The sequence below is a fragment of the Podarcis raffonei genome, chromosome 10, assembly GCF_027172205.1.
Source record: "Podarcis raffonei isolate rPodRaf1 chromosome 10, rPodRaf1.pri, whole genome shotgun sequence".
NCBI lineage: Eukaryota > Metazoa > Chordata > Lepidosauria > Squamata > Lacertidae > Podarcis > Podarcis raffonei.
This window is the reverse complement of record NC_070611.1, coordinates 2,401,417-2,425,261: the sequence shown is the minus strand read 5'-3', so window position 1 is coordinate 2,425,261 and position 23,845 is coordinate 2,401,417. Positions and strand designations below refer to the sequence as shown.

Sequence of the window (23,845 nt, the reverse complement as noted above, 5' to 3'; positions counted from 1 at the left end):
CTTTTTCGCATAAGAAGCAAAACTTGACTTTGGTAGTTTGCCTACGTGAGTAAGGTTTATGAGGTCAGGTTAGGCCCCACATGTCCGTGCCTAAAAGGTTTTGCTCAAATCATCTGTATAACATTTAAGCCAATTCAATCATCACCCTCCAGTTTTATTCTAAATTTCTCTCTCCAGGCTCCCATGAATCACAGTTTGTTTATTTTCCTGTGGGAATTGCTGTCATATAATGAGACTGGTAGACTGAGAGAAGGAAATGAATTGAAACCCTTGGGGGTAGCCAAACTAAGTTTGCCCCTAACCATTTGCAACAGTGGCATCAAATTTCTGCAGGCTTTGGTTACTTATTAGTTCATCTTAAATTACAGGAGCCAGGCTGCTAATGCGCTTTTTGTTTTATGGGGCAAGTCTAGTAGCCCAGTTTGCTGTCCTTTCTTTAAAAAACAGCAGACTTGTTGGAAGTCTTGCATACCTAAATTGTTTGGCTTCGTTTTTTTAAACTGGAGGCTGTCCAGTTTGAAAGAGGGTTCAAGCTTTGAAGGTATTTGGTTGTTTGGTTGACACAGGCACAACTGGTGCTGATCTACATTCATCTTTTGCTTTAGGAAATGTATCTTAACAGTGATTTTATGACAACTTAATATTCATGGCTGAACTTTTTTAAAAAACATATTCCAAATAGCAGTTACACTGAGATCCTCTAATATTTCTCTCAATCTGATAGGTTTTTATTTGGTTATAAGCAAGACACTAGAGCAAAGAAGTTTGTTTGAAACTCCCAAATCATTGTATTGATGTTTCTTCATAGACACAGCCATTTTATCAATGCTGGGATTACTAGCCCTTTGGAGTCCACGGCACAATTGCAAACTGGAAAAACTGTTCTGGGCATCACACTCACTGCAACCTGTTCTGTTGGCTACAATAGAAGGCTTCTTTTAAGCCAAATTTCAACAGGTGAAGAGGAAGCCTTTTGGAGGCATGTGTGTTTGTGGAGATGACGTTGGTGACCCCTGTAGCACATCTCTGTATGCTTGCATATATGAAACTATGCCAGAGGTGTAGATATTGGTAATATCTCTTATTCCAAGCCCCGACATTCTAGATACTCCTTATTAGTAGAGCTGTTACCTAAATAAATAAGTTTGTGAATTTTAATTCACAAATAAATGTGAATTTTAACTGATAAAATTTTGATTTGAATAACAATAGTTCTGAAGAAATTATTTGGTTTTAAAATATGAGCAGTCCCATTATTACCTTTAAAAATAACACCATGCAACTGTTCTTTTTGCAAATGGGATTTCATATAAAATGTTTTGCATCACATTTGTAGAGTCCATGTTGCTTTTGGGGCTGATGCCTTTTCCAGTTGGTGTGAATACTGTTGGGATACTGCCAGGGAGATAAAGTCCATCTGAGCCCCCAAGCTCGGTGCCGGACGATCCATCGACCTCCCGTAGTCAGGCAATATCAGCAATTTAGCGACACTAAGCCTCAGGCTTAGTGCACACTCTGACAGCAGAATTCACACAGCAAAAAGTTGCACAAGCATGAGAGCAGAACATGCACATTTACAGGTTTTATTCAGCGTTGGTCAGAACAAAGAAAACATGACCGTCTGCTCCGACTGCTCAGGCAAAACAGCAGAAAACGAAAGGAACTTACAACATAAACATCCTGTGAGACAGGAAATTACGCAGGCTGTTATGCAAACATCCTGCTCCCTTTTAAGGTGGAACGGAAATATCCTAACATCCTCCCCCTTTCCGTGTAACCTGTAGTACCTGTGGTTCAACCCAATTGCAACCTTTGTGCGTAAACCTTCAGTTGTTCTCTGTTAACAACCTTAGACAACAGATCAGCAGGAATTTCATTTCCTGGCATGTAGGACACCTGAATGAGTCCTTTCTGAATACACTCTCTTGCACGATGTAGCTTAATCTGCAAGTATTTGGTTCTTTGCTTGCAACTCTCTGAGTTCAGCAAAGCCAAACAAGATCTATTGTCTTGATACACTTGTATAGGACATTTCACAGAAACCCCAATGTCCTTAAACAGTTGCATCAACCATTCACAATCCATGAGTGAAAATGACAGAGCATTGAGTTCTGCTTCACAGGAACTTAGGCTAACTGTTGTCTGCTTTTTGCACAACCAGTCAAACAGGCAGTGGTTGTACATGTAGCATACTCCAGAAGTGCTTGTACCATCCGTGGTGTCACTTCCAAAACTTGGATCTGCAAAGATTTCAAGACCTCCAGTCTTCTGACTGGTGAACCTCAGCCTGTAGTGCATAGTCCCTTTCAAATACCGGGCTATGCGCTTCAGAGCTTTCCAATCCTGAACAGTAGGATTGTTAGCATGTCTGCTCAGCAGGTTAGTGCTTACAGCAATGTCAGGTCTTGAACATCTAGCAATGAAATTCAACTTGCCTAGAATGCATCTGTATAGCGTTGTGTCAGAAAACGCTTCAGCAGTACTGTCTACCTGGTAACCTGTCACCATCGGTGTGTCTGCTGGGTTTGCATCAACCAAATTCAACCTGGTTAATACATCAGCAATTTTCTGTGTTTGGTGTACCAGAAAATTACCTGCTTGGTCCCTCTCCACCTGCAGAGAAAGATAGTTGGATACCTCACCAAGATCCTTCATGTCAAAGTGCTCCTTCAGCTGAGCTAGGGTGCTTTGGTAGAAAGCCTGATTCTTCCAAAACATCAGAAGATCATCAACAAAACATAAACAATACAGTTTGTTTTGCCCCTCCTCCTTGACAAACACACATGGATCAGCTTTGCCCTGGTGAAAACCTAGAGAAAGCAATGTTTCAGTGAGTTTTGTGTTCCAACACCTGGCACTCTGCTTGAGACCATATAAGGATTTCCGCAGTTTACAGACCATTCCCTTCTGTATATGCATTCCATCAGGTGGAAGCATGTACAGCTGCTCGTTCAAAATCCCGTACAAAAAAACTGTATTTATATCATGATGGGAAACATGCAGTTTCTCCTCCACAGCGATCTTGAGCATCAGCCGAATGCTCTCATATTTGACCGTGGGTGAGTAGGTCTCGTGGTAATCCTGTCCTGGTACCTGTGAAAAACCTCTGGCAACCAATCTGGCTTTGTGTCTGACAACCTTGCCATTCTGGTCTGTCTTGGCCTTGAAGACCCATTTGCTGCCAACCAGTCTCATCCCTGGGACTACCGGTACCAGCTCCCAAGTTTGGTTCCTGTTCAAGGAATCAACTTCAGCCTTCATGGCATTAAGCCAAGGCTCAGCATCTTTAGAGGTTAACTCTTGGACCTCTTTGAAGCTTGAAGGTTCCCACACCTTCTCTGAGCTACTAAGAACAGCAGTTGCCGTCTTAGCAAACTCATCAGCAAATCTCTTTGGAGGTTTGCCTTTGGTCGCCCTTTCAGACCTGCGAACCAGACGCAAGTCTTCTGGACTCATCTCCTCCTTCTTAGGAGAAAAGTGACCAATGGTGAACAGTGGTTCTTCCAGTTCATTGTCAGACTCATCAGATGGTCTGACTGAGGCCTTTGCGCTCTTGTAGTCTGCTGTGTCATCACTGTCACTGACAGCAGCAGCAGCGCCGCCCACTGAACTGGAATCCGAACTCTGATCATCATCATCATCATCATCATCATCCTCAGTTTCCTCAGCTTTCTCAGCATGATCTGCTTTCTTCACCTCACCTTCATCCTCCTCTGGGTAACTCTGGAAAATTCCCACATTTTCCCCCCACTTAGGATTGTACTCAACACTCCTTGTGAACTTTATGGATTTTGAGTTAGTCATCCATACCCTGTATGCACCTTTTTCGTACCCCATGAACAAACCATGTGCCCCACGCTTCCCAAGCTTGTTGCTTTGTGGGGTGTGCACCCACATGTCAGAACCAAAGATTCTCAAGTGCTTGACATTAGGTTTCTTACCAAACATCTTCTCATAGGGAGTGCAACCAATAGGTGATGACAGTCTGCGATTAAAAGTGTAAACAAAATTCGAGAGAGCCTCCCCCCAAAACTTCTCAGGGAGGTTGGCATCATGCAACAAGGTTTTTATCCCTTGCAGCAACGTTTGATTTGCTCTCTCCGCAAGCCCATTCATCCATGGCGATCTAGGCGTTGACAAGTCATGCTGGATTCCCTTCTCAGTCAGGAAAGCTTCAAACTGCTGAGAAGTGAATTCCCCGCCTCGATCAGTAAACAGACAACCAATACGTTTACCGTGAGCATTCTCCAACCAAGCACAGAATGCCTTGAACCTAGGAAATGCTTGCGATTTCTGCTCGAGCATAAACACATGAATGTACCTGGAAAAAGAATCAATTAGAACCATGAAGTACCTTGCTCCTCCCAAAGAGGGCGCTAGAGGACCTACCAGGTCTGCGTGAACTAGCTGGTAGGGTTTGGAAGCCTGCCTGCTAGACTCCTTGCCTTTTGGAGCAACCTTCACCTTGTTCTCTGCACAAGATACACATTTCATGTGAAACTTACAAGGTTTGATGTCCAAACCTTCAACCAACTCAGGCATCTTGGCTAGCGCTTGCCAAGAGAGGTGACAAAATCTGCGATGTGCATCGTGAATGCATCCTGCATGAAGAACCTTGTTAGTTTGTGCAACACAACAAGTATCAGCATTAGACACAGCAACATCATCATAAGTTAGACAGAACAAACCATCCATCAACTTTGCATGCCACATGTCCTCTTTGCCTTTTCTGATGACACAGACAGTCCTCTTGAAGGAAACCTCAAAACCACGCCCAGTCAGCTGTGGTACACTAATCAAATTGTCCGCAGCTCCTGGAACAAAAAGTACATTGCTGATGGTAGTATGCAGACTTTCAAGTTTCACAGTCCCAACTCCTGTAGCTTGCAAAGTCCTTCCATCAGCCAGGTGGACCTCTCCATCTTGAGGTGTGAAGGAGATAAACAGATGGCGGTCTTTGCTGAGATGGCGCGTCACCCCAGAGTCCACAACAAACCTGGCCTTGGCCTTGTTTCCCACCGGCGTGGGCTTTTGCAGCTTGCCTTTAGCCTTTGGTGAAGCTGTGCCAGCAAACATAGCCTTGTTTTCCACTGGTGAGGGCTTTTGCAACTTGCCCCCCTGCTCCTGGCCATCAGACGTGCCTTTAGCCTTTGGTGGAGCTGTGCCAGCAAACATAGCCTTGTTTTCCACTGGCGTGGGCTTTTGCAACTTGCCCCCCCGCTCCTGGCCATCAGCAGGTTTTATCCTTTGTTTACATCTGGTCTTCCGGCCTCTGCATAGGCTCTGACCTTGGTTCTCACGAGAAACAGAGCTCTCAGCAGCCGACTCTTTGGCTCCCTCTGGAGGCTGGAATGCTGCCTGGGATGACGTGACGGTCTGCTCCCCCTGCAGCTTGCAACCGGTGCCCTCAGCATCCCTGCACTCACTCGCATTCTGGGAAACAGCCAGGACCTCCGATGCATTCAAACACTGGGCTGGGATTATTGGCTGGTGGGCCTTTTTCAAAGCATCCCACATGTCACGTGCCGTGAGATTTCCAGCAAGCGTCTTTATTTCCTCCAGAGAGACGGATAAGACTATAATATCCACGGCCCTCAAATTCTGGCCCTGCCATTTCTCTGTCCGAGGAACTGGAGTGGCTTGAGAGACAGTATGCCAGACTCCAAACTGACGCAGCAAACTCTCACACCATTTTGCCCAGGTCTGATAGTTGTGCTGATTTAACTTAGGGCACTCAGTGGCCTCTGAAGCTTGGAAAAACTCCATTCCAGCTTTTTACGTGAGCCGTTATGCCTTGGAAGACGTGTTATCTCGGCAGCCCATTAATCACGATGCCTCTGGCTCGGCTCCCAGGCCAATTAGCTTTGCCGGACATCAAAGGCCTTTTCCGCGGCAAACAGAAAAGCCTCTGCTTTCGCTTTTCCAGCACATACCTTTCAGCAGTCTGTCGCTGTCTTACTCTCCTGCAAGTGCCGTGAATCTGGGCCCATAACCTGTTGTTGGGATACTGCCAGGGAGATAAAGTCCATCTGAGCCCCCAAGCTCGGTGCCGGACGATCCATCGACCTCCCGTAGTCAGGCAATATCAGCAATTTAGCGACACTAAGCCTCAGGCTTAGTGCACACTCTGACAGCAGAATTCACACAGCAAAAAGTTGCACAAGCATGAGAGCAGAACATGCATATTTACAGGTTTTATTCAGCGTTGGTCAGAACAAAGAAAACATGACCGTCTGCTCCGACTGCTCAGGCAAAACAGCAGAAAACGAAAGGAACTTACAACATAAACATCCTGTGAGACAGGAAATTACGCAGGCTGTTATGCAAACATCCTGCTCCCTTTTAAGGTGGATGCAGGCTGTGTCCTAAACAACAAGAACGTGGGGAGAGGGAATGAGGGGAGCATCAGAGCTAGAGAAGCCTATAGATGATCCTAACATCGCAATGATGACAGAGTGACACTTCCACCCAGTGCCAGGGCGGGGGGGGGGGCTAGCCAGGTTTTTTTGCCCCGGGTGAAGCCTCCAGAGGCACCATTGAGGCTCCCTGCCTGTGTGTGTGTACATAAATGCGCCTGACGGGGTTGCCAAACTGGGTCTTTGACCCGGGTGAAATAAAGCCTAGTTTTGCCCCTGCTGTCACTTGATTGGCAGTGCCAGGTATCACACTGCAGAGCCAGGAAGCGCCATCTTGAGAGAGGCACAAGGTGGAGCAGCTCTTCTAAGATTATGCCTTTCGCATTTGGTTTTGTAAGGACTTGTATTTTTTCGGGGTGGGGGGATTAAAAAAAAATCTGTGCTGATTTAATTGGAGACAGTTTTTATTTGTATTTTATTTATTTAAACAATGTATATACTGCTTAACAGCATAGTCTCTAAGCAGGGTATATAGGGTTAAAAAGATACAATAAATACGTTAAAACTCACCATATTTAATCAAACATTTGAATTGATTGTGCATCAGCTTCTAGAGGCTGTGCTGGGTTGACATGTAAAGCTGCCCTTAGAAAGTGGACATAAACAATTCAAGGCCTCCCAGCAGCTCATTGTGTGCTTAAGTTAAGCATCAAAAGAACCAGGCTCTCCTTTCTCAGTGACCTGAAAAAAGGAGAAAAGCTCCACTGAGAATCAGGGTCGGGGCAGCGAGCAGGAGGTTGTCTGCCACTTGCCTGGATAGTTTTTGCAGAAGGCTGGGGATTTTGGACTCTCTCAATGCTGGTGTTGCAGCTAGTGCACAACATTATCCCTCCTTGGCACAGAGCCTTTTCCCTGCTCCAGGGCCATCATCTCTCTCTCTTTAGACAGCTCCGTGCCTTTGCTCTTCACACTGCAAACAAGGAACAATGTTTGTGCTAAAGGTAATGCCAATTACCTTTTTAAAAAAGTTGTTAAATGTGAAGGATCCACCTTGTTATTTTAGACTAATCTGTCCAAATGACTCTTTCATTCCACCATGGAATAATTTGGTAGTGGATCAAAATTGCCAATAAATAAATAAAAATCATCACATGAAACTTGACAAAATGATATTCAGCAGGTAAATATGACGCAGCTATTGTTTTACTCTCTGGTGTCGTAGAAACTGTACAGATTATGACCAATATAGTAAAATCAGTGTCCGTCTTGCTTTACAACAATCTGCTGCCCAAGGAATGTTTGCTCTTAATTTAAACAAAAGATCGGGTGACATAAGAAAGAGAGATGAGGCACAGGGCAAGAAGGGTGAAAGTCGATGCAATTATGCACTCTTAGGCTTTGTTTGAATTGAGGGTGATGACTAAGAAGTTAAGCCACAGAAGAGAGAGGTTTTGAGCAGGGAATTGACAGAAGAGAGGTGAGACTTTGTAGGAGTTCTGTATAGGGAGTTCCAAGACAGCAACATGGCTTCTTCAGTAAAGTAATCTCAGAAAGCTTGACAGATTATTAACCAAAAGTAACTTTTACTTTCCAGTTTCACATTCTCTTCTGGTCGTAGATGACAAAGCATGTGGCTCAACTACCATTCTTAAGAGGATCTTTCACAAAACAGAAGTTCTAAGTGAATAAACACACCCAGAAAGAATCAACTGTGTGTCCTTCAACCAGAAAAAAATGCAATATTGGTTATTTAAAGACAATATATGTGAAATGCTATTGCGCGCCTAGATAAAATCCACTTGGTGCATGTGCACAACACACAGCTAACTTCTAATGTTTTATATGCATTTGCAGGAGCTCACAGGAAAACTGCCAAGAGAATATCCCCTTGACCCAGGGGAAGAGCCCCCAATTGTGCGTAGAAGAATAGGTACTTCCTTTAAACTGGATGAACAGAAAATACTGCCAAAAGGAGAGGTGAGGGTTGCTTTCAGATTTAGACTTTCTGTTTCTCTTTTGCACTATTAAATTAAAACACCAGCATTCAGCCTGTGCCAGGATCTGGAAAGACAGACTGAGTAAATCACTTACTGGAATTATCCTCCCTTTGGGCTCTTTAAATTTGATACTAACTTGTTGAATAGAATTTGTGGTCTTTTTATTATGGGGCATTCCTGATTATTTTGTTGTCTTGATATTCCTAGGGCACATTATGACTGTGAAAGATTATGAATTGCTTGCTTTTTGGATAGTGACATTTGGAGCAAAAGCTCTTTTTCATGTTTGGGCTGATGTGTGGTAATTTAATGATTTGTACAGTCCTATCCACATTTAATGGAACGTGGGTAGCGCTGTGGTCTAAACCATAGAGCCTAGGGCTTGCCAGTCGGAAGGTCAGCAGTTCAAATCCCCACGATGGGGTGAGCTCCCGTTGCTCGGTCCCTGCTCCTGCCCACCTAGCAGTTCGAAAGCACGTCAAAGTGCAAGTAGATAAATAGGTACCACTCCGGCAGAAAGGTAAATGGTGTTTCCGTGCGCTGCTCTGGTTCGCCAGAAGCGGCTTAGTCCTGCTGGCCACATGACCCGGAAGCTGTACTCCGGCTCCTTCGGCCAGTAAAGCGAGATGAGCACCGCAACTCCAGAGTCGGTCATGACTGGACCTAACGGTCAGGGGTCCCTTTACCTTTATCCACATTTAACCCTAATTTGACTTATGGAACAGACAGAACCACCTTTTTGATGGGGGTGGGAGCAATGTTTCACATCAACACAGCAACTTGGGTCTCCCTTGTCAAAGCCCAACATTCTGTCCACCACACTAATTAGCATATAAATGAAGAGAAAGTACTTGTCTAGACTAGTGACTTGGAAAGGCCATGCATTCTGTTGAAACAGGATGTCCCTATCGTGTGCCAAGAGGAATTTTCCAGTGAATGTGACACTGGTTAGACGTGCTCTTTACATAGAAAATAACTCAGATAATGGTACGTTGTAATGACTTGTTTAGTCTTCATTAGGAGAGACTTCATTCAGAGTTAATTTACTACAGCAGAACAGTGATTCGTATTAATGAACTTTTCCTCAGTAGTATGAGGCAGACACTTTGGCACAACTGGTTTAAATAGTTTCAAGCTGGTTTTATTGTCATGGCTGTCTCCGAAGAAGCTGCCACAGGGAGTAAAGCAGAGCCGCTGGCCAGGTGCTTCTGCTGCTCCCCCACTGAGACCTTGGGAGTTGTAGTTTTGGGAACATTCTGAGACCCTAGTGTCGGAATATATTTTTTTGTGTTCCTACATTCAGCTAAGCATTTTTTAAAAGTTAGGTGTGAATAACCAGACATTTCCCAGCATGGCGAGCTGTGCTTTTTGCTTGGGCATGGAAAGGAAGGTTGTATCTAGGGAGGCACCAATCCATCTAGTGTCGTTTTCATATGTGTTTATTCAGAAGTCTGCTCTGTCCATGAAATCCACACAAAAATTCAGAAACATCCATTTTCAAACACCTTTGGGTATGTTTTTTGACCCAAGAATTGCACCACTAAATTAAATGAAGTGTGAAATCTGAAGGATAACTGAGTTCTGCTCCAGAAGGTGAGTGTCAGGTCAGTTTGTATCAGAATTTGCAAAGAATGAGCACCTCAAATATCTATAATTGTGCCTCATGCCTTTTGATTGTAAGGACCACTCATTACATGTTTAGGTGTATTCCTAGGTAATTTTAAATGTTCTGTGTGAAACTGTAAAGTAATACTATGGCAAATCCATGTTGGTAAACACATGTGCCATCTGGGTATACTTGTCAAGAATCATGACTGGCTGCCAATCCTGCTGTATGCACAGCCAGCGGCAGAGTGAGCTGATACTTTCCCTCTTCTTAATGTGGTAACAGCCCTAGCAGATGATCCACATGGGAAAGTGGCAGGCTTGGTCGATAAGACTGGGCCATTGAAAAATCATACATCAAATGCATTCATTTTTAACAGTGCCTTTCATCTGCTGCCTTCACTGGCTGTTGTGGGAGATTTTCTGTGATGAGGCGGCAGATCAGGATCTGAGTCTTAAAATATATTGTGTTGAATACACATTTAATAAATTCAGTGTTGACAGAGCTTATGAAAGCTTCAAAGCAAAAGCTCTTTCTAAAAAAAACCCACACATACACAACAGCCATTCAGTCTGTAGCATTGTGAGAACTGTAGCTATGGATTTAAAGTAGTGGTGATTCATCACTGACAGCAAAGGAGATTTTTAAGCCAAGATGTCCAGAATGAATACTTCAGAGAGACATATTGTCTTGAAGGGAGATTAGTTCACAGCAGTGTGGCTTCTTCAGTGACTGTGGCACGGATTGACAGAGATAGACAATCTCTCTCCATAGAGCATATGATAGCTAGTTCCCAGCGTTTCCTTGTGCTGGCTGGGGGATGGCAGATGTGGTCCAAAACATCTGGAGGGCACAAGTTGAGGAAGGCTGCTTTAGAACTAGAACCCAGGACAGGGTTATGTTGGCAGGAACAGGCTTGGTTCTTAACCGTTAGGGCCGCCAGGGGCAGGTATACCCTCCTCCTCAAAATACACACTTTTAATTTATCCAGTAAAAGTGAAAATTCACCACTGGAGGAAAAGATGAGGTGCTGCTCTTGGGACCCAGTTGCAGCAAGGGCAATACTGTTCCTACACTGTGTGGCCCAGCCCTCATTGTCCCAGGTGCCAGAGAGCACACATACTCTGCTCTCAGGGGGAGCTGTGCAATAAACAAGACTTTCATAGACCATCTGCTGACATAATGAGCATTTTGCTAGCTGCAATATATATTTCTTTCAAAGATTCATGCCATGCCTCTTGCTCTCTGAATGAACCCCAGAATTGCTTACAACAGGTTATGCCATTTAGTGCAAAGCGTATGCAACTGAACACAAAACTACAGTGGTGCCCCGCAAGACGAATGCCTCGCAAGACGGAAAACTCGCTAGACGAAAGAGTTTTCCGTTTTGGAGGTGCTTCGCAAAACGAATCTCCTATGGGCTTGCTTTGCAAGACTAAAATGTCTTGCGAGTTCCTGCGGGTTTTTTTTCCTCCCCCCCCCCCTTTTTCTAAGCCGCTTATCCGCTAAGCCGATAAGCCGCTAAAAGCCGCTAATAGCGGTAATAGCGCTAATCCGCTAATCCGTCAATGGGCTTGCTTCGCAAGACGAAAAAACCACTAGACGAAGAGACTCGCAGAACGGATTCTTTTTGTCTTGTGAGGCACCACTGTATTAGCTTAATCTCTGTGGTGCAACAACCACGGGAGATGCTGGGGGAATGTCATCTTAAAGGCCCCCTTCCCAGCTCTCTGGTGTTTCTACTGGAACCGTCCTTTGTGGACCTAAGACAAGCCTGAGGAAAAGAGCCTCCCCAAAGTGTAGATGCCACCATCTCTCTGGGGTGAGGTTTTTCCGTGCCTGGGCCAAACAGAGTGTGGTGCTTGGCTCACTGTTTGCTGCTGAGGCAGCCAAGAGAGATGGCAGAGGAACATGATGTTAAAGCTCCTCTCCTCAGCTCTCTGATGTCCCTGCTGCTGCTATATATATAGGCCTTCAGTTAATACGAGGCAGTTTAGATTCTTCTGATGGAAACCTCAGTAGTATAGCAAATATAAAATAATAAAATAGACCACTAGATTCATTCTTCTGTGGGGAAGGAACAAAAATGCTGCAGGAAGAAACTGAACTTTTGCAAAACATGGAAGGATTATCTATTGATGGTTTTAATTCCTAGCCTCTAACAGATTATTTTTCCTCATTTAGTGCCTTCCTCCCAGCGCTCGGGGATAGAAACTTGTTTTTAAAAGACAGAGAGTCCTCTCCATGAGATTCCATGTTTGTGCGAGTACATGAAACACGTGTATGATTTTACAGTGTAACTTGTCCTTCTGACTGGTTGTGAGTTGTCATCAAATACTTACTGTGGTGTTCAGTGCTGACACTAGCTCTATGTGTGTGTTATTCATGTGAAGGTCAACTGTGTGTTCCCTGGGGAGCAAGGCCTACTCTGCATCTGCTTCCTAAAGTAACTGCACATTATGCACAAGGCAACAGCAGCCCACAAGATGCTGCTGATGTATGGGGACTGTATGGATGGAATCAGGACTTCCAGGTGTGCAGGTGTCCTGATTACCCAGAGCCCCAACACATGCACAGGAACTTGCACATTGAGTTTTTCTTACAGAAAACCATGTGCATATGCTCCAAGAAAAAGTGCAGCTCACTTCTCAGTTAACACACAATTGTCTTACTACACAACTTTGAATTAGCAAATTCCATGGAACAAAGACCCAGGAATGTCAAGATTGTAATGCTGTGATTCCCAAGGTCCAATTTATACATTATCAGATTGGTGCAGCCATTTCTCTGTGGTTTGATTCTGCACCACTCTGGTAGAATTCTGTGAGGAACCATGTGAGTGGATGAAGGGGAATGCTCCTTACTATGTCAAATGGATGTCATCGTCATCGCCGTGTCCCCCCCCCCCCAGTTCATTGTAGTGACAAGATAGGACGTTCATAACTACTTTTCATTACTTATTTGTGGTGGTGGCATCCATCTGTCCTGGGAGGAAGGTTGCAGCGCCTGCTGTGGCTGTGAGACCAATATGGGAGAGACCTGTTTTGTTGCAGGTGGGGCAGACGAAGGTGTCCAGTTGTGCTGCTGCAGATGCACCAGGGCATTTCTCCTCTCTGTGCTCCTCCCAGCGGTCATTCCTCCTCTGCTCACTGCTATGGATGCACAATCTGACTGACTTATTTTGTGTAATACTACTAAAATCCACAAGACTGAGCAACATGAACTAAAGTTGTTTTAGTAGCGCCATTGTGGTATGTAACATAGAAGAAAGCTGTTGCTTTGTAAATCTCCCCAGTATACACCAGCCAAACTTGCCCGTGATCAGATGTACTGTTAGTAAGCTGCTACACTTTGCACCTACAGAAGCATAGGCAGCCTCATAGTCCTCTTGGCTGGTCTCTGTGGGAGCAGTGGTGGACCTGGAGGGCTTTTGGCCTGACCCAGCAAGGTTCTTCTTCTTCTGTTCTTCCATGCTCCATGGCTAAGGCACTGACAGCCACAAGCCTCTTTCTTGTTGGACAGGAAGCTGAACTGGAACGCTTGGAGAGAGAATTTGCCATTCAGTCCCAAATCACGGAAGCTGCCCGACGCCTAGCCAGCGATCCAAATGTCAGCAAGAAGCTGAAAAAACAAAGGAAAACCTCATACCTGAATGCACTGAAGAAACTTCAGGAGATTGAAAATGCCATCAACGAGTACCGTATCAAATCTGGAAAGAAGCCAACACAAAGAGCCTCCTTGATCATAGATGGTAAACAGAACCCAAACTTCATGATACTCTGATCTTTCTTCCTGATGATCATTTGGGGGTGGGTGGGTTGCTCGGGAGAAGACAATGCTTCCCAAGGAACTGATGAGGAAGTGGGTTTCTGGAAGGAGTATACAAATATTTCTTCCTAACCTCAACTTCCCATGAAACTTCAGCACTTTGATAGGTGAGCGCCAGGCAGACTGCTCTTCATGCCACACCTGGATCCTCAGCTTCCATATCTGAAGTTGTGTCTTCAGACCCTTTCACAGACAAATTTCAGTTAATGGATACTGTTAAGAAATGTGTGCGCAGGTTAAAAGGAAAGTGGTAAATGACATTGAAATGTAAGCGAGTATGCAGTGCTATGTACTTTGGGGCAGGGGCAAAGTCCCTACTTTACATCAGCCCTCTCCAGGCGTTCAGTCTGAATGCACAAGGGCTTAAGGTCGGGTAGGGGCAGTGGCACGCAAGCCCCCTCCAGGCCCCCCATGCTGCACCACCTTCACTTCAGAGGCTTTCTAAGTGCATTTAGCTGAGCATGCTTAAGTACCATATTTGCACCTTTTTTGTTCAAATTACATCATAAAAATTAGGGTGTGCATTAGATTCACGTAAATACAGTGGTAATAAGTAATCCTGATGGGGCAGGATTCCAGATACGTCTTCTAAACTAAATGTACTTCATTAAAAGCCCCCTTCAGATCAGATCAGATCAGATCAACACAAGAAAATTGAGATGGAATGACCACACCTACTATACCAGGTGTGCATGCCTCTGTTTCTCCTTACTTTTAGTCTTCATGTGCTCAAGCTAAACACTGCTTTGAGGCTAAAGTGTTAAACAGTGGAAAAATTGGTGAAATAAATAAATAAAAGGGCTAATGTTGGGCTACAAACATGAGTCTGAACAAACTGCGGGAGGCAGTGGAAGGCAGGAGTGCCTGGCGTGCTCTGGTCCATTGGGTCACGAAGAGTCGGACACGACTAAACAACTAAACAACAACAACAAAATGTTGGGCTCTAGCTGGTTCTTTCCAGAGAAGGGATTTGGGGGGGGGGTGAAAAGGGCAAATTTCACATTAGTGATTATACTCAGGTCCTGTTATACAAATGCTCATTATATGAAAATTCACTTATCCAAACACGAGGAATTGGTACCAAAACCTCGCTATGTACACCTCAGATTCAGATATCCAAGCAGCCAACCCTTGCGCAGTACTGTAAACAAATAAGCAGCTGTAGAGAAGCCTTACTTTTTTGTATTTTGCTGTCCACACCAGAAACCATGGTAGGAAGGAGGGAGAGAGATCAGACAAACGAGAGCATTTTTTCCCTTCCTTGTTTGCCTTCTGCAAGGTTTCAGGGGATTTTCTCATCATTTTAGGGTCAAAATTCTGTGGTTCAGAACACATTAGAAAATTTCCCATAGGGATCAAAGGAAATCATCAACTCATGATGTAAACACATTTTGTTCAGGTAGCGGGACCTGCATGTGTTTAGAATGATCATAATGTCTTTATATCAGTCAACTGGTGCAATTACACTTGGGATACTGTGTACTGTTTGTATCCCATCTTAAAAAGGATATAATAGAGCTGGAAAAGGTATATAACAAGGAAACCAAAATTTCCCTTATGAAGACACACAACAGCAATTGGGACTTCTTAGCTAGGAAACAGCTGAATTCTGAAGGCATGAACAGCAAGAAAGTGGAGAGACAGCAAAATGTTTCCCTTACTCATAATGCTAGATTAACTCAGAATCACACAGAAAAATGGAAGGACAGTCCACTTAGGACAAACTAAATGCATGGAATTAAAACATGGAATCAGCTGCTACAAGATGTGGCAATGGTCACTTTCTATAGCTTCTAAAAGGGTATTTAAAGGGGCAGATTCAGGGAAGATATGCTTCTTAAGGGCTGCATAGCAACAAAAGGGAACATTTCAAGGGCAGTATTCCTCTGAATATCAGTTGCTGCCAAACATGCAAGAGCTGATCCTTACCTGCTCTGCTTGTGAGGTCCATGGAAGCACATTAATGGGAAAAGCATGCTGGATTAGCAGAGCTGTTCTTATGGTCTGACATGAGTGGATTACTGCTGTGGAAATCATGCTGGGCTTCACCACACCATGGAGCTACACAGTAACCCCCTAATGTGTTTTCACCTGACAGATGGAAATATTGCCAGTGAGGACAGTTCACTCTCGGACGCTCTCGTTCTGGAGGATGGTATGTACAGCATTCATTGCAATATATTGTATTTTATGTCTCTGCTGAAAAAAAGAAGCTTGTGTTGTGTCAAAGGAGTTGGGGCAGAATCCTGTCGAAGCTCAACACTTCTCATTGGTTTTAGTGGGAGAAGTTTAAAGTACATCTATCTCTGCCTTAACATCAATGGGACTTAAATGTTCTTGGCTTTGGCTGGATCATCGCCTAAGGCTGTAAGAACTCATATAGTAAGTAACTCATGTAGTAAGACTTCCAGGACACTCTCCTGTCTATATAATCTCCCTGGAGAATCCTGTACTATATGTTTTTCTCTGAGCCTACCTCACTTAAAATTGTTTTTGTTTAAAGTAACATTTCCAAGATAGTTTGGGATGATTTTATTTCGAGCAGTCACTACCCAAATATCCAAATAACCTTTTTCAACTGAAAAGTAGGCACAATTTCCTGCAACCAAAAGTTCAAGCAGACGCCACACCCCTTGTAGAATGATATCATAACGTCACTTGTGGGTATTTTGCTGCACTGAAAAACATACCCATCATCATCATCATTTTTAATTTGTATACGGTCTTTCTATCTTACAATACTCAAGGTGGTTTACAAGCTGAAGAAACAAAAAATGTACATCTTATAACAATCTAATGCAATACAAAATGTGATAATAAAACAACTTTAAAACAGGCAACCTACATCAAAAAAGTAACATTCAACAATCATTAGAATAGTATTAAATAATAATAATAACATATAAAAGTTAAACAGAAATCCACTCAACAGTTACAATAAACAATTTCTAAACTATAATTCATAAAACAATGGCAAGCCACGGTACGTAAAGTAATACAATACAAATTGAGAAGCTGAGACCAGAGGGTAGGGCAAGGCTTGCCTGACGAAGGCTCTCCCTCGCCTCTGAACTGCAGGCTTTCAGCACTTCCTGAGGAGAAGAGAGGTGGGAGGTGGGCCAGCTTCAGTCTCAGAAGATGTTCCAAGTAAATGATCTGTCAAAGCCAGCTACGTCAACCTTCTGCTAGGGAATCTGCCCATGTGCTGCTCAGTAAAGATCACTTGGGTGCTGGATCCAGGGTTTTATGGGTAATACAAAATGGTGGTGTAGAGTATGGGGATGAACGCTTTCCATCTAGCAAGGCTGAAGACATCAGCAGCAAGAAGCAGGGTGTTCACTGCAACTGACCCAAAGCTTTGGCAGAAGCTCCCAGGGTAGATCGGAATTAACTCTTCCCTCATTGTTTCTCAAAAGAATTGCAAAACTCTTTTATTCTGACTGGCATTTGGAGATTGGTGATATGAAGAGCTGTCTTGAACTAATGTATTACTTGACTGTTGAATTTGCTGTGGTGCTTTAGTGTTTTCTAGGCTTACATTTAATTGTGGTTTTAAATTGCTCTGTTGTATTTTTTATATAAGCTGCTTTGAGCACAGTAAAGTAGTATGGCATCTGTATTTTAGTTATGCATAGGATTTATACGCATATACCTTAAAAAAGGCCTTAAAATGAACATATATTCTACCTCTTTACACCTATATTAATCTTTTTAATTGTAAGCTCCTTGAGGCACGGACCTCTCATCTTCTAAAAGGCCATGCAAAAAGTATTTAAACAAAATAGTGTTCCTGTCCTTTAGTTTTCCTCTTTTTCCCATTTCAGAAGACACTCAGGTTACCAGCACGATATCCCCTTTACAGTCCCCTCACAAAGGACTCCCTCCCCGTCCCCCGTTGCATAATAGACCAGCTCCTCCGCAGTCCCTGGAGGGACTCAGGCAGGTGCACTATCAGAAGAAGGACTATGACAAGTCCCCCCTCAAGCCCAAGATGTGGAGCGAGTCATCCTTGGATGAACCCTATGAGAAGGTCAAGAAGCGCTCTTCACACAGCCATTCCAGGTAAGTCATAATGGAGACAGACATTTCCTTATCATGCAGCACCCATTTATAAAGGGGTGGGGGGGACGACCAAGGCTTTGTAAGCAAATTTCATGGATATGCAGTGGGATACTTAGACTCACAGAACTGCAGAGTTGGAAGGGACCCCACATTCCCAGAAGTTTCTTCAGCAGTTCCCAAAAGCCAAAGAGGTTAGTCACTGCAAAGTAGTATAGTTGTACCCTGGAAGTCGAACGGAATCCATTCCGGAAGTCCATTCGACTTCCAAACTGTTCAGAAACCAAAGCATGGCTTCAATCGGAAGCTGCCATCCAGGTATTCAATCGGAAGCTGCTGAAGCCACTGAAGCCCCGCTGGATGTTCAGCTTCCAAAAATAGTTTGCAAACCGGAACAGTCACTTCAGGGTTTGCATCGTTTGGGAACCAAAGCATTTGAGAACAAAGCTGTTGGAAAACAAAGGTACAACTAAGGTAATAAACTGCAGCTTGCTTCTTCAGCTGTGGAAGTAGCTCTGATGAAGACATCTGAGGAAACAGCACCTCGATGCAAAACACAGTTGATTTGGCTAATGCCTCTGCATCTCCATGATGGAAGATGCTTAATTCAAGGCGCTCATGCTAATGTTTAAAGCCATAAACAACCCCAGGCCCCAGATATCCGAAAGACTTGCCTACAGGTCCTCTTGGATATTTACATTGGCGGAGGGGCCATCTTGGTTGTGGTGGCCCAAGAGAGGCCCTTCCCTATGGCAGCCCCTAAGCTAGAGCTTTCCAAACTGTGTGCCTAATTGCTCCTCCCAGGCCTGGAAAAGGGTTAGTTTAACCTCCGGTTTGCTAGTAAAACTGAATTGCTGTGCTGTGAGATGATGCATGTTTCCAAAGTGTGTCAGCAACATGAAAAGTTTGGAAAGTTCTGCCCTAAGCTATGGAGTCCTCTTATTGCAGAGGTAAGTCTGGCATCTTCATTTTGCAACTTTACCCTGGCTTTTGACACTTGAGGTGTGCATTTTTAGAACCCACCTTATTTCTGTGATTGCAAGTTGCTTTAAACTTTTTAATGCTGTGCTTTAATTGTTATAAGCCACCATGGGAGCTTAAGGTGAAGGGCAGGTAAATTAATAATAATAATGGCCGCCACTCCCAAATAGCAAAACAAAAATATCACTCACTGAATACATATTTACAGCTGCTTAGGCAACACAATGCAGCAGCAACAGCAGCAATAGTCTGGTAGCCTCCAGGTGTTCTGGCATGACAACACCTGTCATCCCTGCTGATTGGCCAGGCTGGCTGAAGCCTATGGGAGCTGGAGCCCCACAACATCTATAGGGCACCAGGTGGGAGAAGTCGGTCCAAGGGGCAACTGTTGCAATAAGAAGTTGGGCAATGGGGTCCTCTCTGTGTCTTCCAGCACTTTCTGTGCTTTATTTGGCACATTATTTGTGCTTTAGCTTATTGTTGTTAAAAAAGGAGCAATGCAGAGTAATTTAGCAGAAAGTTAGTGTAGTAATGTCTAAAAGCATGAACAGTGAGCCCAGAATTCCCTTGAGTGAATTGCACTTTTGCCAGCCTCTAGATGACGTCAGGCAACCCCCTCTCTCTCACTCCCCAGCTGTAAGAAGAGTCACATTGGGCTGCTGAAATAGGACCTGTCAAGTCTGCTAGACTTAAGAAATGAGAATTGTTGTTGTACCCAAAAACGCTTATGGTTTTCTCCTATGCCCATGTAATAAAGTATACAAGCTGCCCTGATCACTATGTCTCCTTTTGTGTGCAGCAGTCACAAGCGGCTTCCCAGCACTGGGAGCTGCGCAGAGGGTGGAGGGAGCAACTCCCTACAAAACAGCCCCATTAGGAATCTGCCCCATTGGAACTCCCAGTCCAGCATGCCAACAACACCAGATCTACGGGTACGCAGTCCACATTATGTGCATTCCACTAGGTAAGTTCTCCCAGTCCAATAGGTCCTCAGCTTCTCTTCTCCCACCCCCTACCAAATGTTAAATATGGAGCCTGGAATTCCTAAAGCCGGCTTAAATTTCATCAGGGTGCTCAAGAGTTGCTCTGAATTGGATTGTGCTCCCAGTCCTCAGTTCTGTTTCAGCTAAAACAAAGATTCTATATTTTGGGGAGGGATAGGAGCCTTTTAGCTAAATCAAGTTTGAAAAATAGATTAAAATTATGTTCTTGAAATCCCTTCACATCCCAAAAAGTTGCATACAGTATGCCTTCAACTTGCGTTCATTTAATTTGTGCACATTCAACTTTACATGCATAGCAATAAAGAAATAAAGAGGGAAATGACTTTAGCAATCCCATCCGCCATTGAAGCCAATGTTTTGATTATAAGTGGTTTTGGCTTTTTAAAATATATATATATATATTTAGTTTTTCAGTTTAAAATTTTACAATCAATTATCCAACAACCAACATAAAAACAAGATTCCAAAGAATCTCCTGAACTTCCCTCCTCCCCTTTGGGAGTCCTTTCGTTAACCATTTCCTCCTACATCTTTTATAATAATCGAAACCTTTTTCATTAAACTACAAGTCTTATTCCAATCCTACTGATGATTTTAGCTGTTTCCAATGGTTTTTAAGATAAATTATGTATTTTCCCCATTCCTTATTTAAATTTTGGTCTTTCTGATTCTTTCGGTCATTTTTGCTATTTCGGTGATTTTGGCTTTAGGCACGATTCCCGGAACGTATCCCCCACATAAGTTGAACAGCTGTTTTACCTGGGTACAGGTGCTCTATATGTGTTTAGTTGGAACTGGCAGTGGCCAAAGGTCAAAAAGAAATGTACCACATAGCAGAAAAGTGTTACCACAGTTGTTTTCATATGATGCCATTTCGCAAGTTCTAGAAAACATTTGGTCATGGAATCCAGCTAAACAATGTTAGAAGCAATGTGATTATTTGCTTACAAAAACAAGGAAGCAGTATCTGGATGGATGGTTTTGTGTATTTATTAGGCAATATCACATCTGCACTCAGCTATGATGCTTCTTGGGTGACCTTGGGCCTGTCAGTATCTCTTATAGAATGTACAAGGGGAAGCATATGAGTGAGATATAAATGTAATACATAAATAAAATGTTATTAGGTAGGATTTTGACGGGTGTTCAGCATCAGATGCTTCAGGGCCTGTGGAATGGCAGACCTAAAGGGAACCTTATCCACTCATTAAATTTAGGTGGATGTGTTATTTTCCCTCTCCAAATGGGAGAATTCATAGAAATAGATGAGTTTTAAATTTATTGGCGCTTCCCATTTTGTCCAATATGGAGCTTTCACATCTCTCCACCTTAGGGAGAACACTAATGGTTTCTCATTGGGGATTTGACTCATTCCCCCCCCCCCCAAGTAAAGGATGTGAAACCTCTACTTCAGAAGAGGAAGAAGTGCAAAAGATTCCCTGCCGTCACCATGTAAGAAGCTGTTAGCCTGGACTTCCAGAGGTGTCATTATTGGCTGGCTGTGATGCTTAATGCAGGCTTTCACATACTTCCTGTATTCTGAATTCTGCCAGCTTATGGTGACCAGTGGCATCTTTACATTGTCAGGCCTAGACTCCACTGTATTTTCTTCAGATATTATGCAAACATACTACAGAGTTAACCATGACAATGTCTTTTTGTAAGCAAACTCTGCTATGGTGAACTGACCCCAAATTTGTGGTTAGATACAATTACAAAGAATAATTGATTTCAGAGATCCCACCTTCATTGTGCAGCTAAAAGGCTGGAGTCCCTATAGCTCAGGGTCAGGCAGCCTTTAATTGTTCTCTTTCTGTTAGCCTTCCTTTGCCACCACAAGTGTACTCATTCCACACCACAACTGTACGCAAAACTACTGGAGCAGTTTATAATTACAACCTCTTTTCTGTGCTTGCAGGTCTGTGGACATCAGCCCTACTAGGTTACATAGTTTAGCACAGCACTTTAGACACAGAAGCTCCAGTTTAGAGTCCCAAGGGAAGCTCGTTGGGTCAGAAAATGAGACGGGAAGCCCCGATTTCTACACCCCTCGGACTCGCAGCAGCAATGGCTCTGACCCAATGGACGACTGCTCCTCCTGCACCAGCCATTCCAGCTCTGAGCACTACTACCCTGCTCAGATGAATGCCAACTATTCCACCCTGGCTGAGGATTCCCCCTCCAAAGCCCGGGAACGGCAGAGGCAGAGGCACAAGTCGGCAGGGAACCTGGTCTCCTCCAATTCAGGAAGCATGCCCAACCTGGCTGCCAGGAACGGGACTGGCCACCACGGAGTCTATCTGCACAGCCAGAGCCAGCCGTCCTCCCAGTACAGGATCAAGGAGTACCCTCTCTACATCGAAGGGAGCTCCACGCCAGTGGTTGTGCGCAGCCTGGAGAATGACCAGGAGGGACACTACAGCGTGAAGGCACAGTTTAAAACATCTAACTCCTACACGGCGGGGGGAATGTTTAAAGAGAACTGGCATGGGGAGGAAGCGGACTCCGTCAGGCTGACCCCCTCCCGTTCTCAGATCATCAGGACTCCGTCTTTGGGCAGAGAGGGTCACGAGAAGGGGTCGGGAAGGACAATGGTCTCAGATGAGCTGAGGCTCTGGTACCACCGGTCCACAGCTTCCCACAAAGACCACAGCCGCTTGTCGCACACCAGCTCCACTTCGTCGGATAGCAGCTCCCAGTACAGCACCTCTTCTCAAAGCACGTTCGTGGCGCACAGCAGGGTAACAAGGATGCCTCAGATGTGCAAAGCAACGTCAGGTGAGGAAGATGATTTGCACCCATATACAAGAGTCATTCCTGGGGGTTCCACATGTACAACATAACCAAACCGCCCCCACATCTCACTGCTCTGGTGGTGTGGCCTTCTGAGCAGCCCTAGGTCTGCATCCGTCACAATCAAATGACTCCTAACACAAAGACACAGCCAAATTACTCACAATCAGAGGAGGGTATTCGTGGGTCTCTGCATGAGTCACTGTATTGAGCTTGTTGCTTTCTAAGCAGGAGCTAAACTGCAGTAACACAGGCAGAAACACAGGGACTCTCCTGAGGATGGGTAATTCTTGCGCTCTGAGGCTCTAAACTTTTCAAGTGCAGGTGTAAAGTGTGTCATCAGTTGTAATTCAGGAGAAAAAGCAAGACCCCAGCAATCAGCAATTTGGTAAACACTGGCACAGTGATACAATATGTGCTTTTCACTATCGGTGAATGCCGGTAGGGGGAGGAAGGGGCATGTTAGGTCAAAGGTTTTAGCAATAAAGGTAGAAGTTCTGTTTGTTATTCGCTTGTCATGTGAAGCAGGGTGAATCAACAGAAGGACAGTCCAAATGAGTTTTTAAAAGGTGATGAAAAAAGTACACGACTGTTGTTACTGAAATCTAAAACTGCTGCAACTGGTGTAACCAAAGGTGCAATCTTATCCTCGCTGACCTGGGAGTAAGCCCCACTGAAATCAGTAGAGCTTCTTTACGAGTAGTCATGGCTATGAGACTCACCTGCTCAAAATCTTGCTTTTGCCACTGACTCATTCACTGGTCTCAGCCGAGCCTTTCTCTCTCAGCTCCAGCCCTCCCACTCCTCACAATATGAAGCTGTGTTGCATAGCTTAGTCAAAATACAGCATGTGAAACCCTTGGAGCACTCTAAAGCACTATATAAATGCTAAGCATTATTATTTAAAATTGAAGGCAAATGGATTTCATTACCAAATTATGATGAGAATGCTCTTCTAATAAATTCTTCCTGAAGGAGCGTCTCCACTCCCATCGTTCTGCCCAGACACTGAAGTCCAGCTCCCAGGGCCTTCTGGTGGTTCCCTCACTGCGAGGAGCCAAGTTACAGCCTGGTTAGGCAGAGGGCCTACTTGGTGGTGGCACCCGCCCTGTGGAACGCCCTCCCACCAGATGCCAAAGAGAAAAACAACTACCAGACTTTTAGAAGACATCTGAAGGCAGCCCTGTTTAGGGAAGCTTTTAATGTTTGACAGACTATTGT

The 23,845-nt window shown here is 44.2% G+C and overlaps 1 protein-coding gene across 14 annotated transcripts in view; it reads left to right on the top strand.

Annotated features, from left to right (window-relative positions):
* The window catches only part of FRMD4A (FERM domain containing 4A), a 464,351-nt gene that overhangs the window by 429,173 nt on the left and 11,333 nt on the right, over nt 1–23,845 (top strand). For 13 of the 14 annotated variants that reach the window (XM_053406326.1, XM_053406327.1, XM_053406332.1 and 10 more), the window contains 6 exons: nt 8,211–8,333; nt 13,482–13,710; nt 15,886–15,942; nt 17,612–17,849; nt 19,627–19,791; nt 21,750–22,609. In XM_053406326.1, the coding sequence (XP_053262301.1) occupies nt 8,211–8,333; nt 13,482–13,710; nt 15,886–15,942; nt 17,612–17,849; nt 19,627–19,791; nt 21,750–22,609 (1,672 nt within the window). The remainder of the gene's footprint in view (nt 1–8,210; nt 8,334–13,481; nt 13,711–15,885; nt 15,943–17,611; nt 17,850–19,626; nt 19,792–21,749; nt 22,610–23,845) is intronic. The other variant, XM_053406334.1, reaches the window with a different exon arrangement.